At 40.8% G+C, this 27,911-nt stretch overlaps 1 protein-coding gene across 1 annotated transcript; it reads left to right on the top strand.

Annotated features, from left to right (window-relative positions):
• Positions 1-26,066, top strand: PYCR3 (pyrroline-5-carboxylate reductase 3). The gene is made up of 6 exons (XM_069096931.1): positions 1-324; positions 21,200-21,264; positions 22,013-22,192; positions 23,251-23,463; positions 24,427-24,519; positions 25,322-26,066. The coding sequence occupies exons 1-6, from the start codon at positions 72-74 to the stop codon at positions 25,502-25,504; spliced, it is 987 nt and encodes a 328-aa protein (XP_068953032.1). The 5' UTR covers positions 1-71; the 3' UTR covers positions 25,505-26,066.
• Positions 26,067-27,911: the final 1,845 nt, after the last annotated feature.

Here is a 27,911-nt window from a genome sequence, read left to right as displayed (position 1 = left end):
GGTTGGGGACGTAGCAGGGGGCCGGGCTCTAGTGGGGTTGATGTTGCCGATCTGAAGTAGCGCCTGAGAAAATGGCTGGGGCACCTGCAGCAGCCGCAGCGGCCGCGGCTGTAGCCACCGCGACGGCGGCCTCGTCCACAAAGGTGTCGTTGTCGACCCCGTATCTAACTTCGTCTTCCACGTTTTCGTCAAATACGTCCATCCCGCCTCCGATATCGGTGTCGATGTCCCAGTTACCCTGGTCACCGGATTCCCCGATGCAGATTGGCTTCGTGGGTGCAGGCCGCATGGCCGAAGCCATCGCGATGGGCATCATCGTGTCAGGTAGTGGTCGCAGGGCGCGGGGTAGAGATAGAGATTCTCCACTACCTCCCCTCCCCCCCAGTCCTCATCCCCATCCCCCACCACACCTCACCCTGCTCTTGTCCCGGAGCCGTCCAGCCAGACTAATCACTTCCTCTAGCGTGGGGGAAGCTGCTCGTCGTATCTTGGGACAACTTTAATCACAGAATCTCAGAGTTCAAAGAGACCTCCCAGGCCTTCTAGTTCAATCCTTGTCAGAACCATAATAACCCTTCGACAACAGCCGAGTGACCTTGAAGGTGTTTGCAAGTGTGAAGCCGCTGCCTCTTGGGACAGCCCTTTTTACTTTGGACTGCTCCAGCTGATTGTTAGGAAGTTAATTGATTGAGGCCAGCTATTTATTTACCTCTTTAGCTTCTAGCCATTTCTCCCCACCTGGCCCTCAGTTTAAATAAAACAAGTCTAATCCCTCTTCCTCCAGACAATCCTTTAACTGTTTGGAGGCAACTATCAAGTTCCCCTTTAATCTTGTTCTCCAGGCTAAAAAAAAAAAAAAAATCTCCATTCCCTTAAATGAGATCCTAGTGGCAGAATCTGAAGGAACTTCACAATCTTGACTGCCTTCTTCTGGATAATCTCTTATTTTGTTAATGTCTGAAAATGTAACTCCAACATTCCCACAAATGAACTCTATAGGAGATGTGATTTGCTAACATCTGGAATACTGCCTTTGTGCCAGGACACATTACAGTGGAACTATCACTTCCCTAGCCCACTCTGCAGCCCTATATCACGGCTAGCTTTTTGTTGTTGATTGCCTCCCATTTTTGCTAGGTGCGGGTGAAATAGGCCCAGCCCTCAGGAAGGTTTCGTTCTGCTGGAGGATCACAAGATGTGTGCAGATCAGGAAATAAGATAATTTGAGGAGGGAAAGAGCACTAACAAGGGGAGTGGAGGAGTGGAGGAGTGGAGAAGGATTGGAGAAAAGCTTCCCTTGAGAGGGATAATCTGAGCAGATCTTTAAGGAAGTTAGAGATTCTGAGAGACTGAAGTAAGCGAGGAGAGATTGTAGATAGCCATGCAAAGACACGGAGCTGGGATAGAGAATGTTAAGTTAGTAGTAGTTGTTTAGCTGGAACATAACGTACATAAAGAGAAACAATATGAAATAAAACTGGAAAATAAAGTTAAATTTGGAGTTAAATTGTGGAGGACCTTAAATAACCAGCCCAAGGAATTTGTATTTTATTCCCGAAGTAACGGAACCTCTGAAGGTTTTTGAATAGGGAAATGATATATAGTAATAACCTGTGTTTTAGGAATATTAATTTGTCAGCAGTGTGGAGGGATAGGTTAGAGGGGAGATCTTGGAAGCAGATCAATTAGGAAGCTATGGCAATAGTTCAGGCCAGAGGAAATGAGGATTCGAACAAAGGTGGTGGCCATGTGTTTAAAGAGAAGGGGACACGTTAAAGATATTGTGGAGGTAGAAAACATAAAACTTAGAAACTAATTGGAAATTGGAATGGAGGAATGAATGAGGGAGAGGAAAGAGTTAAAGACTGCTTGGTGGCTGGAAACGTGGGTGACTGGAAACTGGTGATGCCTTTAACAGAAATAGGGTAAGTTTGGAAGAGGGGACCTAAGTTTTGTACTTGTTGAGTTTGAAATGCTGATATAACATCCAGGTGAAGATGATTAGCAGGCAGTTGGCAACACAGGTTTGGAGGTCAGGAGAGATACTAGGGCTGGATAGAAAGATTTCGGAAACCTCTACCTAAAGATGATAACTGAATTTGTGGCATTTGTAATATCACATTCTTCCACTTGCATGCCACTAAATCCCCCAGATCTTTTATAGATGATTGCTGTCCAACCATTCCCCATTTTGTACTTGAGAAGTTTGTTTTTTAAACCCAAATGTAAGATTTTACATTTTAAACTTCATCTTCTTAGCTTTGATCCAGTGAACTAGTAAGATAAAATTTAATAGGGGTAAATAATAATAAAAACAATGACTAGCATTGCAGTGCTTTCAGGTTTTCAAAGCACTTCACAAATATTTCATTTTATCACAACAACTCTGAGAGGTAAGTGCTACTATTATCTCCTTTTGATAGATAAAAAAACTGAGGCAGATTGAAAATAAATGACTTGCTCAGTATCACTCAGCTAGTAAGTGGGGCAGGATTTGAACTCAGGTCTTCCTGACTTTGAGTACAGCAATCTATCCATTTCATCACCTAACTGCCTTATAGGGATAAATATCATTCCTATGAAATTTTTCCTTATATCATGTTGAAACCTACCTCTTGTCTCCTTCCATTGCTCCTAATTCTGCTCTTTGGTACCAAGCAGATAAGCCTGGTCCTTCTTTTACCTGATGGCCTTTCAGTTCTGACCCTTCTGAGTTTGGAATCATATGGATTAGAGCTGGAAGAGACTTTAAAAATCACTCAATAAACATAAAGTGCCTACTGTGTTCCAGGTACTGTGCTGGGGAAATAGTCCCTGCCCTCAAGGATTTCACAATCTAATGGGGGAGACAGTAAACAAACAAGTATGTACCAACAAGCTACATATAAGATAAATGAGATATGATTAACAGAAAGAAGGTACTAGAATCAAGAGGGGTTGGGAAAGACTTGATGTAGAATACAGAATTTTATTTGGGCTTGAAGCCCGGGAACCTAGTAGGTAGAGATGAAAAAAGCATTCCAGGCATGAGGGACAGCCAGAGAAAATGCTCTGAACTGACAGATGAGAGTGCTTTATTCATGGAACAACAAGGAGGCTGTTGTTGTTTTTTTGGAGGGGGGAAGGCAGGGTAATTGGGGTTAAGTGACTTGCCCAAGGTCACACAGTTAGTGAAGTGTTAAGTGTCTGAGGCCTGATTTGAACTCAGGTCCTCCTGACTCCAGGGCCAGTGCTTTATTCACTTCCACACCTAGCTGCCCCTAGGAAGCCATTGTTACTGGGTTGAAGAGTACATGCCAAAGAATAATGTATGAGAAGACTGTAAAGGTAGGTAGGGGGAGGCTAGGTTATGAAGGGTTTTGAATGCCAAACAGAGGATTTTATATTTGATCCTGGAGGCAACAAGGAGCCACAGTTTATTGAGTTGGTGGTGAGAGAGGGGAAATTGTCTGACCTTTGATTTAGGAAAATCAACTTTGATGGTTAAATGGAGGATAGGTTGGAGTGGGGAGAAGCATGAATCAGGCAGATAGATATACCAGCAGACCATTTTAGTAGTCCATAGTAATATGATAAGGACCTGCAGCTGAGTGGTGGCAGTGTCAGAGGAGAGAAGGGAACATAGTTCAGAGATATAGCAAAGGTGAAATCAGCAGGCCTTGGCAACTGATTGATAAGGGAAGATGGGGTGAGGGATAATGAGAAATCAAGGAAAGAAGCATGAGCCTGAGGGACTGGAAGGAGAGTGTTGCCCTTTATAGTAATGGAGGATAGTGTTTAGAGGGAAAGATAATGAGTTCAGTTTTGGACATTTGAGTTTAAGATGTCTACTGGACACCCAGCTTGAGATGTCATAAAGGCAATTGGAAGTTAATAGAGAGGTTTAGGCAGAGTACATAGATTTGAAAATTATTACATAGAAATAGTAATGAAATCTAAACTGATGAGGTTATTGAGTCAAGTAGTAAAGGAGAAAAGAGAGCCCAGGATATAACCCTAGGACACCTATAGTTAGTGGGTATGTCCTGGATGGCAAAGGAAACTGAGAAGTAGCGTCAGGTAGGAGGAGAACAAAGAGAAAGTGGTGTCCTGAAAACCTAGAGAGAGAGAATATCAAAGAGAGAATGACCAACAGTGTCAAAGGAGGCAGAGAGGTTGAGAAGAATGAGGATTGAAAAAAGGCCATTAAATTCATTTTATGAATGAGGAGACTGAGACTCAGGAGAAACTTGCCCAAGATCATTCAGCTGTGATAGTGCCAGAATTCAAACTTAATTCTTCTGATTCTAAATCCAGCATTTCTGAAGAGTAATTCTCTTTACCTTGAACAGTTTGACTGGAGGTCAAGAAATCAAGAGACAATGCTAGAATAAAAAGAGTTTAATTAGTATCAACTAATGTACAGTTGCAAGTTGGATAGCAACCTGCCCAACAAAGGGAGATACAAAATAAAGGGTTTTATATGTGGGTAGCTAGGTACGTAGTACAGGAAATAGAGTACTAGGCCTGAAGTCAGGAAGACCTGAATTCAAATCCCACCCCATACACTTACTAGCTATGTGATCCTGGGCAAGTCACTTAATCTCTGCTTGACTCGGTTTCCTCATCTGAAAAATGGGAACAATGATAGCACTTACCTCCCAGGGTTGTTTTGAGAATCAAATGAGACAATAACTGTTCTTATCGCAGTGCCTAGCATATATTGAGCACTATAATAAATGTTGCTGTTACTATTTTACATAGATTTAGGGGTGACATTACCAGGTGCCTAAGTGGTGAGGCTGCTCAACTCCGTCTCTTATTTGGTAGGTTGATAAATAGGGACAGGATGTCAGGTGATTTTGGGGAAGAATGTGTTAACCTTGGGGATAGGAATTGTTAACTTTGGGATCTTAGGAGTTGCAAAGATAGGTTTGTTATAACAGGATGATGCATTTCTCTGAGGTTAGCCATCAAAATATCCTAGTATGGGGCAAGAAATCTTTAAGATAGTGGAGGCCTCCTTGAAGATAGGATCAGGCCCATGCTTTCTTTGCCAGTCAGAGGATCTCTATTTACACAACTATGTAGCTCTGCTTTTTGATTTCTAAGATTGCTTTTTCTGATGAGATATTTTCCCCAAACACTTCCACACTACGTTTCGTTCTTGAGATTTAAATGTCATGGGCCAATTGTACTATCATGTAGGAAGTTAACTGACTTTTAATGAGTCAATTTTTTTTTAGTTGTGAGTAACTTTATGAATTTGAAGCCTGAAAACCAATATATCATTTATTATTTCCTTGTATACTAAAGCAATTTAATCATTTTAAGTTGTCCAGTTTATACAAAAGTGAAGATTACATGAAGATTCTCATCACCGAATTGTAGAACATAAAAGATAAGGATAGTATGTATAGTTTGGAAGTGTATTGCAAACTTCTTTTTTAGTTTCTCTAGGAATATTAAAAATAATATTTCTCTAAAGCCCTTTCCAGACTTCTGGGACAAAAGTGGGTAATAGGTCAGAACAAAAGAATGGAAGGGCTTTTGTTAAGAAAATGAATTAAAATTTTATCAAAAAATAACTCTTTTTTTACACAAATCTTTTCCTTCCCCAAGGAGAAGTGATTTAATAATAACATATTTATATAGCACTTACTATATACCAGCCACTGTGCTAAATGCTTTACAATTATTATCTCATTTGATCCTCACAACAATCCTGGGATATAGGATGCTATTATTATCCTCATTTTTCAGATGAGGACACTGAGGCAAATACAGGTGAAGTAACTTGCTTGGGGTCACACAGCTAATAATTATCTGGGGCAGGATTTGAACTCAGTTCTTCTTGACTCTAGGCCTGGCATTCTATCTACCGCACTACCTTCTCTGAATGTTATTGACCCAAATAAGGTCATTCTTTTCTTTATCTACCCAACTGAAGTGATTGGCAGACTAGCAGCTCCTTTGTGGAAAAGGTATCATTGGAATAGAAGAGGTCCCTTTTTTTCTTTTTGGAGGGCAGTTGGGGTTAAGTGACTTGCCCAAGGTCACACAGCTAGTTTTTGTGTTGTGTCTGAGGCCAGATTTGAACTCAGGTCCTCCTGACTCCAGGGCCATGTTCTATTCACTGCACCACCTAGCTGCGTGCCCCCCCCCCCCTTTTTTTAAACTCTTAGAGTGAGTGAAATGATCCAGGAGATATGAGACAGTGACTTGATTACTCAGTTCTGGAATGTCAACCAAGGCTGTGTTTTAAGATAGCTTTTCCTTGCTTAAGATTCCTATAACTGTTACCTGAAGTCATTTTTGGGTAGTCAACCAGTTAAGTGAGGCACTATGTTCTTGGCAATGTGCTAAGTGCTAGAGGTACAAAAAAAGGCAAAAAACAGTCTTGAGCTCACAGTATGGAGGAGACAACATGCAAATAACTGTGTATAAACAAGACACATGAAGGATAAATTGCAGGTAGTCTTAGAGAAAGGGCACTAAGATTAAGGAGGACTGAGAAAGGTTGCTTGCAGAAAGCAAAACTTTAACTGAGACTTGAAGAAAATCAGGGAAGCTAGGAGGTAGAAATGAAGAGGGAAAGAATTCCATGCATGGGAGACTGCCAGTAAAAACTCTTGGAACCGGGAAATGGGAGTGTCTTATTCTAGGAACAGCAAGAAGAGCAGTGTCACTGAATTGAAAATTACATGACAGGGAGTAAGGTATAATAAGAACAGAAAAGCACAAAAGTGTTAAGTTAGAAAGGGCTTTGAAAGCCAAATAAAAATTTTTGTATTGATAAATTTTTTATCTTGGAGGTAATAGGGAGCAACTGGAGTTAATTGAACAGATCAGGAAGATCAGTTTGACAGCTCAGTGGAGGATAGATTGGAGTGGGAAGAGACAGGCCATGAGACCAACTTAGCAGTCTTTTGAAAGAGTTCAAGGTGTGAGGTGATGAGGACCTGCATCAGGGTGGCAAAGAGAAGGCAGCATATACCAGAGATGTTAGAAGGTAGAAATGGCAGGCCTTGGCAACAGATTGGATGTGAGGAAGAGAGAGAATGAGATGAGAATGACACCTAGGGTGGAAGGATGATGATGATGCTGTTGACAATAATAGGGAAGTTAGGAAGAGGGAAGGGTTTGAATGGAAAGATGAATTGTCTTGGATTTGTTGAGTTTAAAATATCTATGGGACATTAAGTTTGAGATATTTAATAGGTAATTGGAGATTTGAGAATAGAGTTTGGAGAAAGGTTAGAGCTGACATGTAGATCCAAGAGTCATCTGCACAGAGATGACCATTGAAACCATGGGAACTGATGAGATCACCAAGTGAAATAACATAGATGGCCTAAGACAGAGTCTTGTGGTTCGCTTGGCTTCGATAAGGATCCAGCAAAGAAGATTGAAAAGGAATAGTCCACTAGGTAGTAGGACCAGGATAGAATAGTGTCACAAAAACCTAGAGAGAAGAGAATATCAAGGAAAAAGAAGGATGCTTAATAGACTGCAAAGAACTCAAGCAGCATGAGGTTTGAGCAATTAAGAGAACATTAGTAATTTTGGAAAGAGCAGTTTTGGTTGAATGATGAGATTAGAAGCCAGACTGCAGAGAGTTAAGAGAACAAAAGAAAAGGAAGAGGAGGTAGCTATTATAGAAGGCTTTCATAAGGACTTTAGCCACAAAAAAAAGGAGAGGCATAGGACAATAGCTAACAGAGATGAACTGATTGAGAGTTTTTTTGATGCAGGTGACCTGGGTATGTTTGGAGCCAACAAGGAAGAAGCCAGTGGACAAAGAAAGATTGAAGAAAAGTGAGTGTAGGGATGATAGAGAAGGCAAACTGATGGAGAAGATGGGATGGAATGGGATCACTTGTGTATGTAGAATGGTTTGCCTTGGCAAGAAGAAGCGCTATGAGATAAGGTGAAGAAGAAGATAGGCATCTGAGTGATAGGAGATAAGGAATGGGGGAAAAGAGGAAATTGGGGAAAAAGAGGGGATTGTCCGTTTTTTCAGCCTCAAGTCTTTCAATGAAATACGAGGTAAGGTTCTCAGCTGAGAGTGTAGGAGGACATCCATGGAAAAGCTATTCTGGTGGGTGGGATAGGGAATTAATTAGGAACTTATCAAAGGATTGCCTAGCAGCAGTGACAGGTCAGTTAAGATCATGTAGCATCGTGGTTTTGAGATTTTCTCTAGCTTTACTCAGCAGATGTGAGTAAAAGACATAAGGCAGCACATGGCAGGCTCAGTTTGGCAGGGCAGTATCCTCAATAGGAAAAAAGGACAAGGGAAAACTGGAATAGGTTCCTTTCATTTCTCAGTCTTTATTATTCTGAGTCTTATGGAACAGATAACCTTTGCCTGTCTGGCAGAAGAAGAAAGAAATCTGACCTTTTGGAAGTATTGTATTTGGCAATAGGATCCTGGAATTTCTCTTGGTTTCTATGAGCCAATTCACTATTTATCCTCTGATGTTGGTGTGCTCTCATCAGTCAATCACCAAGCATTATTAGGTGGCTAATCCATTAAGTCAGACACTAGTGCTATGCTCCTGAGATTCAAAGACAAAGGTGAAGCAGATCCTGCCCTCAAGGAGCTTCTGACAACATACTTACACAGGTACATGGAATATATGTACAAAATAGATACAAAGTAATTTTACCAGAGAAGATACTAACATCTGGGAGGACCAGGAAAGGTTTCTTGTAGAAGGGGGAACTGTAGGACTTGAGAACTTGGTTGAGCACAGTTTATCTGTGAAGTAAGTTTTGTGACAGTAATGATGAGGTCCCATCCTTGGACATGCTGGATGGAAAGGATTGTGGTGGTATCAAAGGGGTGCTCTGGTAAATATTTGTATGTAGACATGATCTCATAAACAGTGCTGTAGATTACAAACACACAGATATTAAAACATGTCCCTTACCCTGAAGGAACTTTCAGTCTAGACTCACATAGAGGAAAATCGTTCAGTTGTGTCTGACCCTTTGTTACCCCATTTGGGGTTTTCTCAGCAAAGATATGGGAATGGTTTGGTGTTTCCTTCTTCAGCTCATTTTACAGATGAAGAACTGAGGCAAACAGGGTTAAGGGACTTGCTCAGGGTCACACAGTAAGTGTCTGAGGCCAGATTTCAACTCAAGAAGATGAGTCTTCCTAACTCCAGGCCCGACATTCTATCTACTGCACCACCCAGCTGCCCACATGAAAGCATTAGTAACCAAATAAGGTATTCTATGACTAAGTGCTTTTTATAAGTATTTCACTTTATCCTCACAGTAATTGTGGGAGGTAGGTGCTAGTGAGGCATCTAAGTAATAATAACAACATTAATTAAGTTCACATTTCTGTATCCCACTATATATAGTTTATATATTTATGTGTGTATATATATATTTTACAGTGTACCTGTGAGATTAGTAGTACAAGTATTATCCCCATTTTAAAAATAAAGAGCCTGAGGGTCAGAGAATTGGTGGTATAACTAGTAAGTAGCAAAGCCTGGGGTTAGAGGATCACATTTTTAGATCTGGGAGAGACCTTTGAAGTTGTCTAGTTTGTTGCCCCTCTTTTTACAGAGGAAGAAATTGACACCAAGAAAGGTTAAGTGATTTGCCCAAGATAATGGGTTTGTTTGTTTTTGGGGGGGTTTTTTTGGTAAGTATAAGAATTGGGATGCAAACCCAAGTCCTCTGACTTCAAATCCATCATTTTTTCCACTGCACGATTGCAAGTTTAGTGCTTTTTAAAAAAATATCACATTGCTTCTCAGTCTTTTAGTTTGTTATTAAAAGCATTTTTATATACTATAAAGAATAAATAGCAGGTGCATACCTACAATGTCAGCTCCTGGGGAAACTGAGACTGGCAGATCTCTTGAGCTCAAGAGATTTAATCATCAATTTAGCAAGCCACCAAGAGAAGGGGCAAACTGGCATGTGCTAGAAATGTAACAGGTGAGAGATCCCATGCTGATCAGTAGGTGCTTGGGCCTGTGAGTGGCACCTGCTTTCTTACACCTGGGCAATATAGGGAGAGCCAGTTTAAAAAAAAAAAGTATTAAACTAGCTCCAATCATATATTTTTATTATGATGTTAATGAACCCCAAATAAAGTTAGCATTTCCTTGTAAATAGTAAAACAGAAAAAAGAGGATCATACAGGAAACTGCAGATCTCTTCAAGAGATATTTATTGCCCAAGGAAGCCATCAAATAAGAAAAAAGTCCCCATGTACTCCAAAATATTTATAGTAGAACTTTTTGTGATAACTAAGAATTGGAAACAAAAGTAGAAGCACAGTAATTGGGAAATGGCTAAACAAACTGTGACATGTGAATGTGATGGAATATTACTATGGTGTAAGAAATTATGTGTTTGATGAATATAGAGAATCATGGTGTAGCAGCAAGCACCCCAGTGTCCCCCGGGTGGCTGCCAACACAGGTTCTTGGATCTGCTTTGATAAAGGAAAGCAACTCAAAATGGGTAAACAAGCTTACTTTAATCAGTCAAACATACATCATTTACCTAGTTCAGGGGAAGAAGGTCAGCACCCCGAACTTCAGAGTATACAGACAGAATTATCAAGACAGAAAAACAGATCAAGCAGACAGGTTTCCAACCATTACATCCATACCAAATCACAGTTACCATCAACATCTGGGTTTCTCAAAGTGGGGGGGGTGTTTCAACAACAGCTTCCCAGAGTCCCAACTGATCAAATCACAGAACACTTCTCAAAGTGAGCCCCAAAGCAAAGCCTCACATCAGGGATTATATAGCCTTCTCCTGGGTCAGAGAATGTAACCACCCTCTTGACCCACTGCCCAATCACACAGCATCAAGGTGTGAGCATTCCTGAAAACCAAGCCTCCTGCCACAGGCTCCATGTGACCACATTCAGCCTATTAGGAGGCAGAGTATATTTTCAAATCAAGGAAGGTTCTCAGAGTATCTTAAACCTATCAAAGGGCCTGGGGGCAGGGAAGATCTTTAAATTTGCATTTCCATTACACATGGAAAGATTGAGATATATAGACTCTTGCAGAGTGAAGTAAGCAGAGTCAAGAACACCATATACACAGTGACTAGAACAATGTAAATGGAAAGAATAGCTATGCACCACAAAATCAAAAGCGGATGTAATGCAGTTAGCAAGCTCAAGCCGGACTCAAATGAAGAGAGATCAGAAGAGTGTTGAGAGGTCCCCAGGTATTACACATTGCACATGTTTTCAGACTTTTTCAATGTATCAGTCAGTTGTTGTTTTTTTTAATTTTTCAAATGCTTTATTAACTTCTGATTTACATCATTCATTTCTGCCAGATTTTGAGTTACAATTCTCCCCATTTTTCCCCTACCCACTGCCCCAAAATAGCAGTCCCACAGGATATCCCCTCCTCCAATCTGCTTTCTCCCATATCTTCTCCCACACCTCCTTCGACTTTATCAGTAGGGCATGGTGGATCTCTCTGCCCCGGTGCCTGTATATCTTATTTCCCAATTACATGTGAAATAGTATTAATAATAGTATATATATATATATACATATATATACATATACACACACATATATATACACACACACATATATGTATATATATGTATTTTTTTAAACATTTGATTTTAAAACTTTGAATTCCAGATTCATTCCCTTCCCCCCTTGTCTTACTGGTAAGATAAGCAATTCAGTATAGGTTGTACATGTATAGCTAATGCAAAACATTACCATACATATTGTAAAAGACTCACTATATTTCCTATCCCACCTCCCACTTGTTCTACTCTCTACTTTGATCCCATCCCTTTTCAAAAGTGGGTGCTTCCAACTTCCCCCCCAGCCTGCCCTCCCTTCTATCATCCCCCCTCTCATCTCCTTCCCCCCTACTCTCCTGTAGGGTGAGATACCCTATTTAGTGAGTATGTCATTCCCTCCCTGAGCCAAATTCAATGAAAATAAGGTTAACCCATTCCCTTTTGCCTTCCTATTCTTCCCCTCCGTTGTAACCATTTTCCCTTGCCTCTTCTACATGAGATAGTTTACCCCATTCTGTGTCTCCCCATCTCCTCTCATTATATTCCCCTCTCACCTCTTAATTTCACTTTTTAAGTATCATCCCTTCCTATTAAATTGGTCCTGTGCCCTCTATGTATACCTGTAAACATATATACACACATTCACATATGTATTCATATGCCTGTATACCCTTTGATATAGACATATATATATATATATATTTCTATTCCCTTCAACTATTTTCATACTGAGAAAAGTTACATCAGTTACAATTATTGTTTTTCCATGTAGGAATGTTAATAGTTCAACTTTGATTAGTTTCTTATGATTTCTTTTCCCTGTTTACCTTTTCATGCTTCTCTTGCTTCTTGTATCTGAATGTCAAATTTTTTATTCAGCTCTGGTTTTTTCATCAAGAATGCTTGAAAGTCCTCTATTCATGGGTGGCGGCTAGGTGGTGCAGTGAGTAGAGTGCCGGCCCCAGACTCAGGAGGACCTGAGTTCGGATCTGGCCTCAGACATTTAACACACACACACAAAAACTAGCTGTGTGACCTTGGGTAAGTTACTTAAGGCCAAAAAAAAAGTCCTCTATTCCACTGAATGACCATATTTTCCCCTGAAACATAATACTCAGTTTTGCTGGGTAGGTGATTCTTGGTTTTAATTCCCCCTCCTTTGGCCTCCAGAATATCATATTTCAAGCCCTTTGATCCCTCAGTGTAGGAGCTGCCAGATCCTGAGTTATCCTGATTGTGTTTCCACAATATTCAAATTGTTTCTTCCTGGATGCTTGTAATATTCTCTCCTTAATCTGGGAATTCCAGAACCTGGCTATAATATTCCTAGGAGTTTTCTTTTGGGGATCTTTTTCAGGAGGTGATTGGTGGATTCTTTCAACTTCTATTTTGCCCTCTGGTTCTAAAATATCAGGGCAGTTTTCCTTGAGAATTTCTTGGAGGATGATTTCTAGGTTCTTTCTTTGATCATGGCTTTCAGGTAGTCCAATAATTTTAAAATTATGTCTCCTGGATCTATTTTCCAGGTCAGTGGTTTTTCCCATGAGATATTTCACATTGCCTTCTATTCTTTTATTTGTTTGGATCTGTTTAACATCATCTTGATGTCTCATAAAGTCACTAGCTCCATTCTAATTCTGAAGGAATGATTCTTCTCATTGAGCTTTTGAGATTCTTTTTCCATCTGGCAAATTCAGCTTTTTAAGGCATTCTTCTCCTCATTACCTTTTTCAGCCTCTTTTGCCATTTGAGTTAGTCTGTTTTTTAAAGTGTTATTTTCCTCAGTCAGGCTGTTGACTCTTATTTCATAATTTTCTTGCATCATTCTCATTTCTCTTCCCAATTTTTCCTCCACTTCTCTTGTCTGCTTCTTAAGGTCCTCTATGGCCTATAACCAGCTCGTATTTTTCTTGGAAGCTTTTGGTGCAGGAGTTCTGACTTCACTGTCTTCCTCCTGTTCCATGCTTTGATTCTTTTTGTCCCCCAAATAGGAGTCTAATATTGGATTCTTCTGTTTGCTTTGCTTCCTTTGCCTGGTCATGTTGCCACTCAATCACTTGACCCCTGGGATTTTTGCCACAGTAGGACTTTGCCACCAGACAGGGGAGCTTTGTTCCAAATGGTGGGGTTTTCTTAGCTGCCGGAGGTAGTAGATGGGTGCCCTCTCTGAGGTCTCCACAAGCTCTGGCAAGCTGATCACACACCCCAGGACCTCCACCCTAGACTGCAATCCAGATCCAAGCAGGTTAAAGCAAGAGCGATTACCCCTCAGACTGGTCGCTTGGTCCCCCTACCCTCTGCAGGCCAGGAGTTAAAGCTGCCAAGTGGTGGCGGCTTCACTGCAGCCCTCACACTCCCAACTACTGGGTACCAAACTTCATACAGCACTGACCTCTCACTTTGTCCTTAACATCTATGTGTTGATAATTCTGGACTGCCACAGCTGCTGGTGATCTGAAGTCCCTCTAGCTGGTGGTTGGTCATGCCCTGGGGCTAAAACCTCTGGCGCGGGGCACTGGGGTGGGCTCCCAGAGCTCTGTGCTGGCTGATTCCTGCCAGCCTGCTGGGCCGTCCTTAGCGGGAGGTTAGCTTCTCTGTGTCATTTTGTGGGTTCTGTAGCTCCAAAGTTTGTTCAGAGTCCCCTTTTACATGATTTGGAAGTGGTGGGAGCTGGAGCCTTGTGGAAGTCCTGTTTTTCCACCTCCATCTTGACTGTATCAATCAGTTGTGCTGATTTTTTTTCCTCTCTAAAGAAAATACTGGGGATTGTTAGGTGGCGTAGTGAATAGAGCACCGGCTCTGGAGTCAGGACACCTGAGTTCAAATCCGGCCTCAGACACATAACACTTACTAGCTGTGTGACCTTGGGCAAGTCACTGTAAAGGCATGCACGAACAGCTTTCCAGAGTACTACTGCTGTGAACAGCTTTCAAGATTCTGATTATATAGTATAGTGAGCTCTCTATTTATTCAATAACAAATCAGAGCAAAACATTCATTGAAAATCAAAATACAGTATTTACCATGTCACAGCTCAATAACTTATCACTAAAATGGCCACATAGCTTTCACCAAAGTAGTCACATAGTTTTAAACAAAGTACATTTATTTAGTCAATCACAAAATCCTTAATTCAATCACAAAGTACAAAAGTCAAAGTTCTCTACCCCTAGGTCACAGTAAATCATAATCTTCTCAGTCAGTACACAGTATCCAAGTAAAGTCTTTTTTCAGCTTGACTCAAGGCTGACTCTCAGCTTCCATGGTTCCTCTTCCATGGTCCCAGCTCCAACTGTCACCTGGGTTCAAAGGAAGGCAGATCCCAGTTCTTTGTCCAGTTCCCGTTCCATATTGAAGTTCACAGTGTCCAGTCCACCTCAAGTCCTTCACAGTTCCTGTTTCTGGGAAGACAAAGCTTGACAGAGCCACAATAATATTCATGCACATTGCCAACACCACCATCAATTCACTATCTGCCTGTGAAATCAACTCAGACCCACCAATAAGGTCTGAGAATTCAATACAAATCAACACAGACCCCAAACAAGGTCCAAGAAGTCAGCACAAATCATCACTAAAGTCCCAGGATTTCCAAAACCCTCCTCCAGGACTTATGTAAACATACAACCAGAAAATCCTCTTTCAGGGCTTCCAGTAAGGTCAAAGTATCACAAACAAACATCAACACAGATAGAGCAGACAGAGTGCTGGGATACCACAAGTTTTCTCCTTTTTGACTCTGCCACCACAAGAGTCCTCTTCTCAGTTCTGCTGTCTCTAGCTTGGGCCTCTCCTTATATATATGGTCATTAGCACCTCCCCTTCCTGTTGCAGGAGTTCATGAGTTCTAGGGTTCACAAGTTATGGGGTTCACATGTTCTGTTTCTTAATAGACTTGATACAAAGCTCAAAAGAAACTTGAAATGAAACAAGGTATTCAATAGCTGAAACAAGGTGAGCTACTGTAGCAGCAAGCACACCAGCGTCCCCAGGGTCACCAGCACCCCGAACTTCAAAGTATACAGACAGAATTATCAAGACGGAGAAACAGATCAAGTAGACGGTTTTCAAATTGTCCAACCATTACATCCATACCCAATCAACATCTGGGTTTTTCAAAGCCGAGGGGGGGCTCTCAACAACGGCTTCCCATAATCCAGATAAAATCACAGAACACTTCTCAAAGTGAGCCCCAAAACAAAGCTACACGACTGAACTAACATAGCCTCCTCCTAGCTAAAAGAATGTAACAACCTTCTCGACTCACTGGCCAATCAAGAAGTATCTACTGAAAAACAAGCCTCCCCCCCCCTCCCCTTCCTGGTGCACTTTAGCCTAGGAGCAGGGAAGATCTTTAAAATTTACATTCGCATTACAACTACTTCTGTGCTTGCCATTACAGTCACTTAACCCCAATTGCCCTGCCTTCCACCTTCAAAAAAAAAAAAAAGAAAGAAAATACTGTTTGTCATATGGAATGGCCCCCTTTGATGAGGAGGAAAAAGGATCCTTAGTGATATCCTTGTTATTATAAAAAACATTAATAACTTTTTAAAAAACGAATTATGGGCAAGGTTGAAAATTAAAGCACAGGAGTTACTTACCCATATTCTTTAGGAGCTAGCTTATAGGCTCTGTGGGGAGACAACATCTAGACAAATAAAAAAATTAAATTACAGTAACATTAAGAATTCACCTTTTTCAATGCTTTAGGATTTCCAGAATGATTTCCAATCCTTTTTTATTTCTGTGAAGTACATACAAATTGTTTCTCCTTTTTACATTTGACAGATCACCTGACTTGCCTATCTTTATAGGTAGATACCGTGTTTCCCCGATAATAAGACACTGTCTTATTAATTTTTTGGAAAGAAAAACACCAGAGGGCTTATTTTCAGGGGAGGGCTTATGTTGTCCTGCCTCAGCTCTCCTCCGTGGCACTGCTCTCAATGGCGCCAGCAAGCAAATCACTTGGGAAGAACAGGATGACACGCTCACTGCTGCAGGTCTGATTGGATGCAGCTCGGAGCGCGGCGTGCGTTTCATGGGGGGGGGGGAACGGTGCATACAGAGGGTACCATAATGTAGCGTGTAGCGCAGGGGATCACCTTCACTACAGTAGCAATCTCAATAGGGCTTATTTTCGGGGGAGGGCTTATTTTAGAGGAATCTTACACAGTAAGGGGAGGGCTTATTTTCGGGATAGGTCTTATTATCGGGGAAACACGGTAGTAGCAGAGCTGGGATTCAAACCCAAGTCTTGTGACTTCTAAGGCTGCTAATGTTCTTTTCATCCTGTGACATTGTCTCTCAGTTTTTAGAGTTCTTTAGTTACAACATTTGAACATACTGTAAAGAACTAGCATGGCTTGAATCTGGCTTAAATCAAACTGATGAATATTTATAATAATTTAATATTTTTACAATGGTTAAAGGTTCTTAAAAGTGCTTTGCTCACAACCAGGACTCAAAGAGAAGTGACTTGCTTATGGTCACAAAGCTAATCTATTTCAGTCAGTAATCAAACACACCTGACTCCCAAATCCAGCGCTTTTTCCACTACAACTAGGACTGCTTACCTTAGCCATTTTTATATGGCGTATATGATTTCTTGTACTAAACATCTACTGTGTATATGCAAGGCATAGAATCAGATTTGGTGGAGAATACTAAGACATATAAAATAATACTCTTCCTTTTAGGGATCTTAAGAATCTCCTAAGGGAAACAGGAAAAAAAATAGTTAAATGACAGTATATAATTTCTGTAACCACATTTAAAAAAAAAAACAAGGGCAGAGTGGTATAATGGAAAGAGAGCTGGCCTCAGGTTCAGGAAGATGTGGGTTCAAGTTGTGACTCAAGATACATACTAGCCTTTTGACTCTAAGCAATTCACTTCCTTCTCAATACTTCAAGGGACTAAGACTTTTAAGTGTATGAACAGTGTTTGATCTACATAAGAAGGGGTTTCCACACTGGAAGTTCCCTCCCCCAGTGAAATCATAGGAGTAGTTCAAAATGTAAGGATGCAAGGGGCCCTTTCCTAAGCCATTTAGGGTACTTTCAGTCTTCTTTCTTTTTGTTTTGTTTTTTTTCCCCAATGGAGAAACAAGGGAAAATGTCAAATTGTAGAGCTTGGAATACTCTCTGTCATGACTTGTCCCAGGCAGGTCACTTCTACTCCTCTGTGTTTCAGCTCTTTCATCTGTAAAATGGGGATAAAATGGACTTCCCAAGCCAAAGTATGTTTATTTTAATCTTATTTTTTTTCTTTCTTCTATCTTCCCCTTCCACCTCTTGGAAAAAGGAAAAAAATGTTAAACAAATGTGCAAACAAAAACAGATTTACATATTGACCAACAGGAGACATTTTGCAAGGGTTTAGAACAAGGGTTCTTATTTAACCCTTTTTGTGTCTTGGAGCCCTTTGGCAGTCTGGTAAAGCCCTGTTTATGAACTCCTTTTCAAAATGTTTTTAAATGAATAAGGCAAAATACATAGAATTACAAAGGAAACCAGTTATGTTGAGCTGTATGGTTATCAAAACATTTCTTGAAAAAACAAGTTCACAGACCTCAGGTGAACAACCCTTGGTTTAGAATATTGACTGGGAGTACACTTTGAAATTGACACCTGGAATACACTCTTGGAACCTCCATTGTCTGAAGCCCAAGAGGGCATGGTCACTTTAGAGACAGTTTTCCTTTAAGAGACTGTTGTGAATTTATATAATTGGTTACTGGACCTAAGAACACTGGCAGCCAGCACCTGTTAATTATCAACATAGGTATTTTGGCTGAGCTCAAATCCTAATTAATGTACCTTTGGAACAGATTCTTAAATTGTTTGAATTATAATAGTAGAAAATTAGTATCCATTGAATGCACTTTACAAAAGTGTTAATATCAAAAGATTTTGAGCGGAGGAGGAATATAATCAGATTTATAGATTATAAAAAGATTATTCTAGAAACAGTATGAAAGATGGATTGGAGTGGTGAGAGAATGGAAATGGGAAAATCTGTTGAGCATATTTTAAAACCTGGGGAGACTTATATGAACTGATGCAGAGTGAAGTGAGCAGAACCAGGAATATAATTTATGCAATAAGAACAACATTGTAAAGACAAACATCCTTAAAAGACTTTAAGAACTCTGATCAACCCATTGACCAACCATTATTCCAGAAGACCCATAATTAAACATGCTACCCACCTCCTGACAGATATAATGGTCTCAGGCCACACACACACACACACACACACACACACAATATGCCCATAAATTATATAAATATAAATATGTCCACATTTTTTGGACATGGCCAGTTTAGGAATTTGTTTTGTTTGATTGTGCATACTTGGTTTTGTAATGGGTGAAAGGGAGAAAAAATAAAAACAGTACATTGAATGAAGAAAAACAACTTTGAAAGACTTAAACACTATGCCTGGAGAAATGACCAACCATAACCCAGAAGACCGGTGAAAAAGCATGCTACTGACCTCCTGGCAGAGAGGTGATGGTCTCAAAATGAAGAATGAGACATACATTTTTGGACATGGCCAGTGTGGGAATTTATTTTACTTTACTATATATATTTGTTCCAAGGGTTTTCTTCCTCCTTCCTTTTTTTTCCTTTTTTCTTAATAAGGAGAGAAGGGAAGTCTCAAGAATAGGCTTAAGGATAAGGCTTCTTTTCCCTTCCAATAAAATAGAAGAAAATAGAAGGAATCACAGACATTGATATTATATACTCAAAAAGCAGGCTCTACATAATAGAGATGCACAGCTTTATATATAATCCTATTCTGTTCTGTTCTACAATATATATGGAAATGTGCATTTCATTTAGTGTTTGATAAGTTCAGAATAATTTTTTTTTTAAAAGAGGTTATTGCAGTGGTCCAAGCAAGTGGTAAATGAGGAGCTATATTATTCTGGCACCAGTAGGAATACAGAAAGACAGATGCATGAGAGAGATGTTGCAGAGAAGGAATTGATAGGATCTGGAAGCAGCTGATATGAGGAATGAGGGCAAAAGAACCCCAAAGCATTGAACATGGGATAGCAGAGTGTGGTTTTATTGAGATAGTGAAATAAGAGGGAATAAATTTGGGGAAAAGATAATCTTGGTTTTGGGAAGAGCAGTTCTTAAAAATCTAATTAAGTTTTAACTCAGCTGCCCTTGCCACAGGGAGGTTATTATCATAGCATATATGAATTTAAACTCTTAAGTGAGTTCTTCCTCTCTTGGATTGGACTTAAGTCCATTTTAAAATGGAAATTGCTACTGACATGAACTTGAACTTGGAATATCTCAACATCTGTATACAAATGAAATGAATGTTCCCAACCTCCCAACACAATCAGCAGAAGAAGTTACTGCCTTAGTGAGTCCATTCACCTTTTTATGTTGTTTTTCTTGCCTTTATATGTCTCTGTGGCAAGGACCTGGGATTTCATAGATCTTAGAGAATACCTGAGCCTCAGAGAAGTAGGAGACTTTCCAGTGTCACCCAGCCAGTAAGTGACAGAGGCAATTTGAATCCTGGCCTTTCTGACTTCAAACCCAGTATTCTAGCCACTACCACTGTCCATAATGTGAAAAAGTAATACTCAATTCTTGATCAGGATAAAGGTTGAAAGGTAATATAGTTAAGGATGGGAAAGCTGGAAGAGAGAGGTGAGCTACAAAGAAAGTCCTCTTCACTTCACCTCCCCTCCCCTCAAAAAATGAGAAGAAAAGGAGAGAAGGAATCATAGACAAGCTTTGAAAGTTACATGTTGTATTTATTACATACTTATAAATAAAAGCAAGCTCTATATAATAAAGATACAGTTTTATGTGTAATCCTGTCCTGTTCTACAATATATGTGGAAATGTTTATTTTATTTGGTGTTAAGTTCTGAATTTTTAAAATGGAATAAAAGGAAAAAAATATATTATTTATGGTCCACTTGGGGCTTGTGAGAGGATCAATAAGTGTTGATTATTTAGCATTTTCAGAATACTTTACACTTGGTAAAGATTTTACAGGGCTTAATAATCCCTCCCAACAATTGCAGGAAGAAACTGAATGTTCTTCCCATGACAAGAGGAAACTGACTGGTGGCAGGGATTTTACCCGTTGTTATGTAGTAAGTTTTCTTGACTCTCAGTCAGTGCTTCTAGTAGCTTCACCCCAGGCCCCTTTGACAAAATCACCTAATTTTTAGAGCTAGATAGGATGTTAAAGTTCCTTCATTTTGGTTTTTTTTTTTAAACATCCATTGTCTCTTTTTGTGCCTCACAAAACATTTGTGAGGATAGTTGCTCCAAGTATCCCCATTTTTACAGATGAAGACACTTAAGATAGAGTTAGTGACTTGTCCCCGGTCACATGGCTGGCAGGTGTCAGAGGTGGAACTCAAACCTAGGCCTCCTGGGCTCTACACTTTTTCCACTATTCACACTGCTTTTTCCAGAAGGAAACAGGTCAAGCAAGGGAAAGAAGCTTGCCCTGAATTACAAATAGTTAGTTGGGAGAGCCTGAACTAAAACCCAAGCCTTCTAGTCCAGAGCTCATTGTATCTCACCAGTCTGACTTAGAGTACTCAATAGTGCTTCAGAGACCCCCAACAGAACCCACCCTGCCTCACTGCTTTCTTCCCTGTTGTTTACTCTTTCTCCAGGAAAAGTGGAAGCTCACAACATAATGGCGAGTGCTCCATCAGACAAGAACCTGTGGCATTTTCAAGTGAGTTAAGGGCCCTGGAGAAAGTTGATGGAGTAGTAGGAAATTGGCTTCATCTGATTTCTTTGGCCCAGGTCCCCAAATGAGCTCATTGTAGTTCATTCCTAAACAGAAACATAGGCTTTCTGGGGATTTTGATAGTATCTGTATTTTTCCTCTTCCTTATGTGAAGCCTTGTAATGAGAAGCTGGGTCAGGTCTGTGAGTGAGAGAAATTTGTTACTGATGGTCATGTCAGGGATATTGGAATACTTGATAATAGAAGGTATTACCTATCTTATTGGGGGCTGGAGGCAGCTGGAAAATTTCATCATAGCTCTCGTTCAAGGAAGGAATGGCACAGAAATACCTCCTTGCCACTCTCAACCCACTAGAAAGACGTAAGAGTCTGTGAATCCAGTCTTACCCCATAATCAACCAATTGAAATTGACCAGTCAGGGATCTCTGCTTCCTTAACTTGTTTTGTTTGTTTTTAGCATGGCAGTGTGGTGTAGTGGATAGAGTTCTGGACTTAAGAGTTCAGGCAGATCTGGGTTCACTCATCATTATTACTGTGTTACCATGACCAAATTACCTAACCTCTCTCAGCTTCAGTTTCCTCATTCATAAAATTAGAATAATAATACCCATGGGTTGTCACCAAGTTCATATGAGATCAAATAAGGATTTATTAAGTACCTACTGTGTATAAAGCACTTTTCAAATCTAAAGTTACTCTATAAATGTCAGCTGGTTTTTATCTTTGACACAGAATTTGGGCTGTAAAACAACTCATTCCAACACCGAAGTACTTCAGAACTGCAGCATAGTTTTTTTTGCCACCAAACCCCACATCCTACCTATTGTACTGGCTGAGATTTCTCCTGCTGTCACCAGAAAACATGTCCTTGTCTCAGTGGCTGCTGGTGTCTCTCTGCACACCCTGGAGAAGGTAAGCATTCTGAGCCTTCTTTCCATAAGATAGCTTCCTCTCCCTCCTTTTCCCCCAGCTTTCCAGCATGAAGGGCACAGCCATATGCTTTAGTTTGCCCTTGGCTTCTGGAAATGATTTTAGCTCTGAGATAGGCTCTTTTCTCCTATATTTCTATTGTTCATATCTGGCTGCTGACAGTTAGATCCAAATCTCCCCTTACTCCTCTCTATTTCCACTTCCTGACTTGCCCATTTAGAACAGGAAGCTCAGGCTAATCCAGTCATTGGACTATGAAGCATCTAGGTCAGAGGAGAGAGAAGGGAGAATCACATACATGCCACACTGTATCATAGCAAGGCCTTGAGTGACTGACTGCAGCAGCATTTACAGCCTCAAAAGATGGGAAGTAATTATAATTCATACCAGAGGTTAGATGCAGTAGGACTATGCCTCAGCTTGGCAGGCAGAAAAAGTAAAGTTATATCTGGTTTGGTGCTTAATGCATAAAGAAGCCACATAGAATAGTCCCATTCTGTGGATACTTCAGTTATGTTGAATTGAAGCCCTGTAAGGGCAAGACCCTAGCCTGAGACTCCCTGATTGTGTAAACAAATATTTTGGGAAATGCTACAGAATACAATGATATATGCTAAGTGCTATATGACATACTGAGTGTTTTGAGATAACATATATATTTATATATTGAATGATATGTTTTGTTTAAGGATATTGCTATGAATGTTATGCTTTATTTTATTGAACAATGTTTAGTTCTAAATAAAGAGTTCATTATATTATGCGATTAGACGCTTAAAATTATTCACAGCAGCAGTCCTCACATGTGTTTTCTTCCAAAGCTGTCCAGTAGTGGAGCAGGTTGTATTGGAAAGTATTGCTTGCTTCTTCACTGTAGGTCATTAGGCAGAGCCTAAATGACTGCTTATTAGGAAAGAGAATAGAGGGTATTCTTTGTCGAGTATCAGCTGAAGTATGTGATCACTTCTAACTAGGTGTTTGTTTTTTTTACCACTCAGAGTCTAAAAGTTCTTCTAGTGATTCTTATCTTTTCTTTGCAGCTGCTTCCCCCTAAATCAAGGGTGCTCCGGATCATGCCTAATCTACCTTGCAGAGTCCAGGAGGGTGCAGTGGTAATGGCTCGAGGCCGCCATGCTGAGAAGTGTGAAACTGAATATCTGCAAAATCTTTTATCTGTCTGTGGTTTGTGTGAGGAGGTACCCGAGGCCTACATCAACATCCACACAGGCCTCAGTGGCAGTGGTGTAGCCTATGTGAGTGCTGTAGAATCACAGGACCCATGAACCACTATATCTTCCAGTGGTAGGATCTAATATCATTCTGGATCTGGACCACAGACAGGGCTTTCCTTCTGTGTATGATGGAATATAGTCCCCTTCCATCATGTAGGTCCCACTTTCATTTATTTATTTTTTGGAGGGGGAAAGGCAGGGCAGTTGGGGTTAAGTGACTTGCCCAAGGTCACACAGCTAGTAAATATCAAGTGTCTGAGGTGGGATTTGAACTCAGGTCTTCTTGACTCCAGGGCCGGTGCTCTATTCACTACACCACCTAGCTACCCCTGTAGGGCCCACTTTTCTGCACAAACTCTCTGTTGAACTATGCTCCATTCTTCCATTTGCCCATGTAACCTAGTTGATTCCTGATTATATTTGGAGGATTGTCATCATCATCTAATACTTTGAAGCCTATCTCTTTCCAAAAATTCTAAGCTTCTTACTTAGCTTGTGATGAGGGTTTAGATCTTACTGGCCAAAAGAACATGGAATAGTTGGAATTAAGGCATTCTGGCTTTAAGAAACTGGTTTATTTGTATCCCTAGTGCCTGGCACATAGTAGGCATTTAGCAAATGCTTGCTGAATTTATTTGGGCAATCAGTCATAAACATTTAGTAAACATATTCTATGTGCCAGTTACTGTGCTAAGTTCTAAAGATATGGAAAAAAAGGAAAAAACAAATCACCTCTCTGGACCTTGGTTTCTTCTTGTAACATGAGGGGCCGATATTAAATGATCCCTAAGGTCCCCTATATCTCTAAATCCCCTGATCTGATGAGTAGGATGCCTTTGCAATGTGGGGGCATTGGTAGGCGGATGACTCACTGTGAGCTGTAAGCTTATGCCAGAAGGATCTTAAACTTCTGTGTTGAGTTTTGTTTGAAGTCTTTGAAATATTTGGTTTATATAACTGTCTGTTCCTGTCATGCCCCTACAGGTCTGCATGTTCTCTGAAGCTCTAGCAGAAGGTGCCATCAAACTGGGAATGCCAAGTGGCCTGGCTCACCAAATTGCTGCCCAAACACTTCTGGTGAGTTTGTTCTAGCAGCTTGCCCAGGACTTAGCCTATAGCCTTTCTCCTTCCCCAAAAGTCTTCCCCCCGCCCACTCCTCCATAGCTCTAGGTCCCTACCAAAAGTTAGAAATTAAAAAAAGGGGAGGAATAACCTTAAGGGTGAGGTTCATAGCCCCATGGAGATGGGCATGGTGATGAGAATTGAGAGAGAAGGAAAGAGTAGAGAGAAGAGAAGAGAAGGAAGATATACAGCATGATACCTTCCTTACCCATCATAGGAACTTATTTAATTAAAATGAATTTAAAGTGGTAACTGAGGATATAATTGTAAAAGTTAGCAGAGATTGGAGCGGCTAGGTGGCTCAGTGAGTAAGAGCACTGGCCCCAGAGTTGGGAGGACCCGAGATTGGTTCCGGCCTCAGATACTTAACACCCACCCAAAAAAAGCTGGCCGTGTAACCTTGGGCAAATTATTTAACCCCAATTGCTTAAAAAAAAAAAAAAGGCAGAGATTGAAGGCTAGCTGGGGTGGGGGTGGTGGTGGAACCTGTGGCCTCGAGGCCACGTATGGCCTTCTAAGTCCTCAAGTGTAGCCCTTTGACTGAATCCAAACTTCACAGAACGAATCCCTTTAATAAAAGGACTTGTTCTGTAAAACTTGGACTCAGTCAAAAGACTGTACCCAAGAAGAACCTAGAAGGTCAAATGTGACCTTGAGACCACAGGTTCCCCACCCCTGGAGCTCATCACTTTGTTGGTGGTGGTGGCAAATCATGGTCTCCCTTTCACATTATACTAACCAGGGTCTTTCCTTATAGGGGGCAGCCAAATTGCTTTTACAAAGTGGACAGCATCCTGCCCAGCTTCGATCTGAAGTGTGCACCCCTGGGGGAACCACCATCTATGGACTTCATGCCTTGGAGCAGGGTGGATTACGAGCTGCTGCAATGAACGCTGTGGAAGCTGCCACCCGCCGGGCACAGGAACTGAACAAGCAGTAGGGATCCTGGGCACCAGCCATCTCCTTCCCCCAGCTTTGTTCCTCCTCCCCCAGAGGTTGCAAGAGCCAACAGTGTGGGTGAAGGAAGAGACCTCTCAGCTGTGGGCAGAAACCCCCTGTTCATACCAGCTGGCATCTTTCTTCCCTGGGCACAGGACCCTTTCCTTGAATGTGTACCCTGATCACTCCCTGCCTCCCCACACAAAAGGACTCCAGGTTGATCTACTTTTAGGCACATCCTCTCCACCCTGGGGTATGTACGGATATACACTGAGAGGACAGCTGCTTTCCCTTTCTCTCTTGATAGACTTGTCCCACTCTGCTCATAGGCTTTGTGTGGGGCAGAATAGGAAGAGGATAGTAGGTCAGCCCTTTCCATTCCAGTCCCTACTTCCCCGAGACCTTTCCAAACAGGCAGGAAACAAAAAGATCCCCAAGTTTATGTACCAGTTGATTTTATGTTGGCTCAACCTGCCTACAGCTCCAGCCTCAATTTTCTCATCTCCATTCAGGAAATTTCAAGGCAAAATCACCATAATAAAGTTCAATGGGTCTTGTTGCTTCCTCTTTGTTTGTCTGCTTTGTGTAGGAACTAAGCTTGCCTTGGACAAAGGAAGGAGAGGAGGGTAGTTTCCACTTAGTGGGGCATCTTCCAAGAGTTGAACTCCTAAGTTTTGTCAGTGACTGGACCAGGTGATTTCCAAGGTGCCTTCTAACCTTTAAAAAGAATTTGCCCTACAGTATTTGCTTTAGGTATATGTAGCAGCATAGAAAAAGAAATGAACTAAACTAAAAGTCAAGTAGCCTGGATTCAGGTCCTAATTCTAACCCTTGCTATTAACCATGTGACATCAGACAAGTCACATCACCTTTGTTTCCTTTTCCGTAAAACAGAACTGGATTAGATGAGCTGTAAGGTTTCTTCCAGCTTTGACTGACTGGGAACTTCATTACCTTGATCCAAAATGTGCCTCTGCACTGTCCGCTCATTTCTCCTAGTTGTGCCTTCAGTCTAAGCAGATCATATACTTCATATACTTGGAAGACAGCATCGTGCCTCACCATTTCCTCCACCCAAGTTTTCTCTGTTTACCATCTTCAGTTCTTGAAACTGGTCCTTGTATAACTTCATCTCTAAGCATACTGGTCGCCATTTTCTGAACATGCCCTAATTTGTTAATATCCTTCTGAAATCTGTAGCTCTGAACTGAATTTCATATTCCAGATAGGATCTGACCAAGATTGGGTACAGCGGGACTGTCCTCTAATTTTGAGGCAGCTCATCAAGCAGTGCATAAAGGGCTGGGCTTGGAATCAGGAGGACTTGAGTTCAAATTTGGCTGAAGATACCTACCAATTCTGTGGGCAAGTCACTTCTCTGTGCCTCAGTTTCCCCATCTGAATTGGGGATAATAATAGCACCTAGCTCCCAGGTTTGTTGTGAGTACCAAATGGGATATGTATAAGGTGCTTAGCACAGTGCTAGCTATTTTTTGGCCACTATATTAGTGTTAACATAGCTTAAATTTGAGTTAGAATTTTCATTCCTGGCTCATATTGAGCTACTGAAGTCTACTACTACTAAAGCTACTTAGATTGTCTACTAAAGTCCCCAGATCTTTTTCACAGATACTGCTATCTAGTCATATCTCCCCAATCCTATTAATGTTTAACCCAAATGTAAGACTTACATTTATCCCTTTTACAGGCGATCTCATATTTGTCCCATCATTCTAGCTTGTTAAGATCTGGCACTCTTCTACAATATGTATGTTCACCTCTGTCTCTTCTTTAAATTGGCTAACATGCTTTTATCCCATTCGTTGAAAAAAATATTGAATAACATGGAACTAAACATATGATTTCATTAATCACTGGTTGCATTGAAAAAGGCAACAGGTGAGAACCTTTCCATTTCCCACATTAGGATTGAAGCTCAGTGCATGTTGGGGATTGGGAAAGGAACTTTTCATTACTATAACATTTTTAGTTTGGCAAAGCACTTCCCCTATGGCACTCTGAGGTTGGCAGTGCAAGTGTTATTACCCTCATTTTATAGTTATTTGCCAAATGTCAAACAGCTAATGTGTCAAAACCGGGACTTGAACTCAGATCTCTTGATTTGAAGTCCAGGGTTCTTTCTACCCATTTTCTTTTAGGACTTATTGGTGCAAAGAGGTGTGGATTGAATTCAGAGACCAGTATTCAGATCCAAACTCGGCGGCCATGAACTATTTGATCTTTAGCAAGATCTACCCTCTTTGGCCAGCCAAAGAAACTAATGCAGTCAACTTTGTCTTGCAGTAGGATAAAATTTGCCTGAGTAATCTGAGCCCCTCACTTTAGTCAGCAGCTTGAACATACTGCCCTACCAAAACCGTGCAACAAGCCTGTAACAAAATAGCACA

This window comes from Petaurus breviceps, unplaced genomic scaffold (assembly GCF_028583685.1).
Source record: "Petaurus breviceps papuanus isolate PSGF00001 unplaced genomic scaffold, PetGlider_PUasm1.0 339, whole genome shotgun sequence".
Classification (NCBI taxonomy): Eukaryota; Metazoa; Chordata; class Mammalia; order Diprotodontia; family Petauridae; genus Petaurus; species Petaurus breviceps.
The sequence above is the reverse complement of the archived record's forward strand: the minus strand, read 5'-3'. Positions and strand labels throughout refer to the sequence as shown.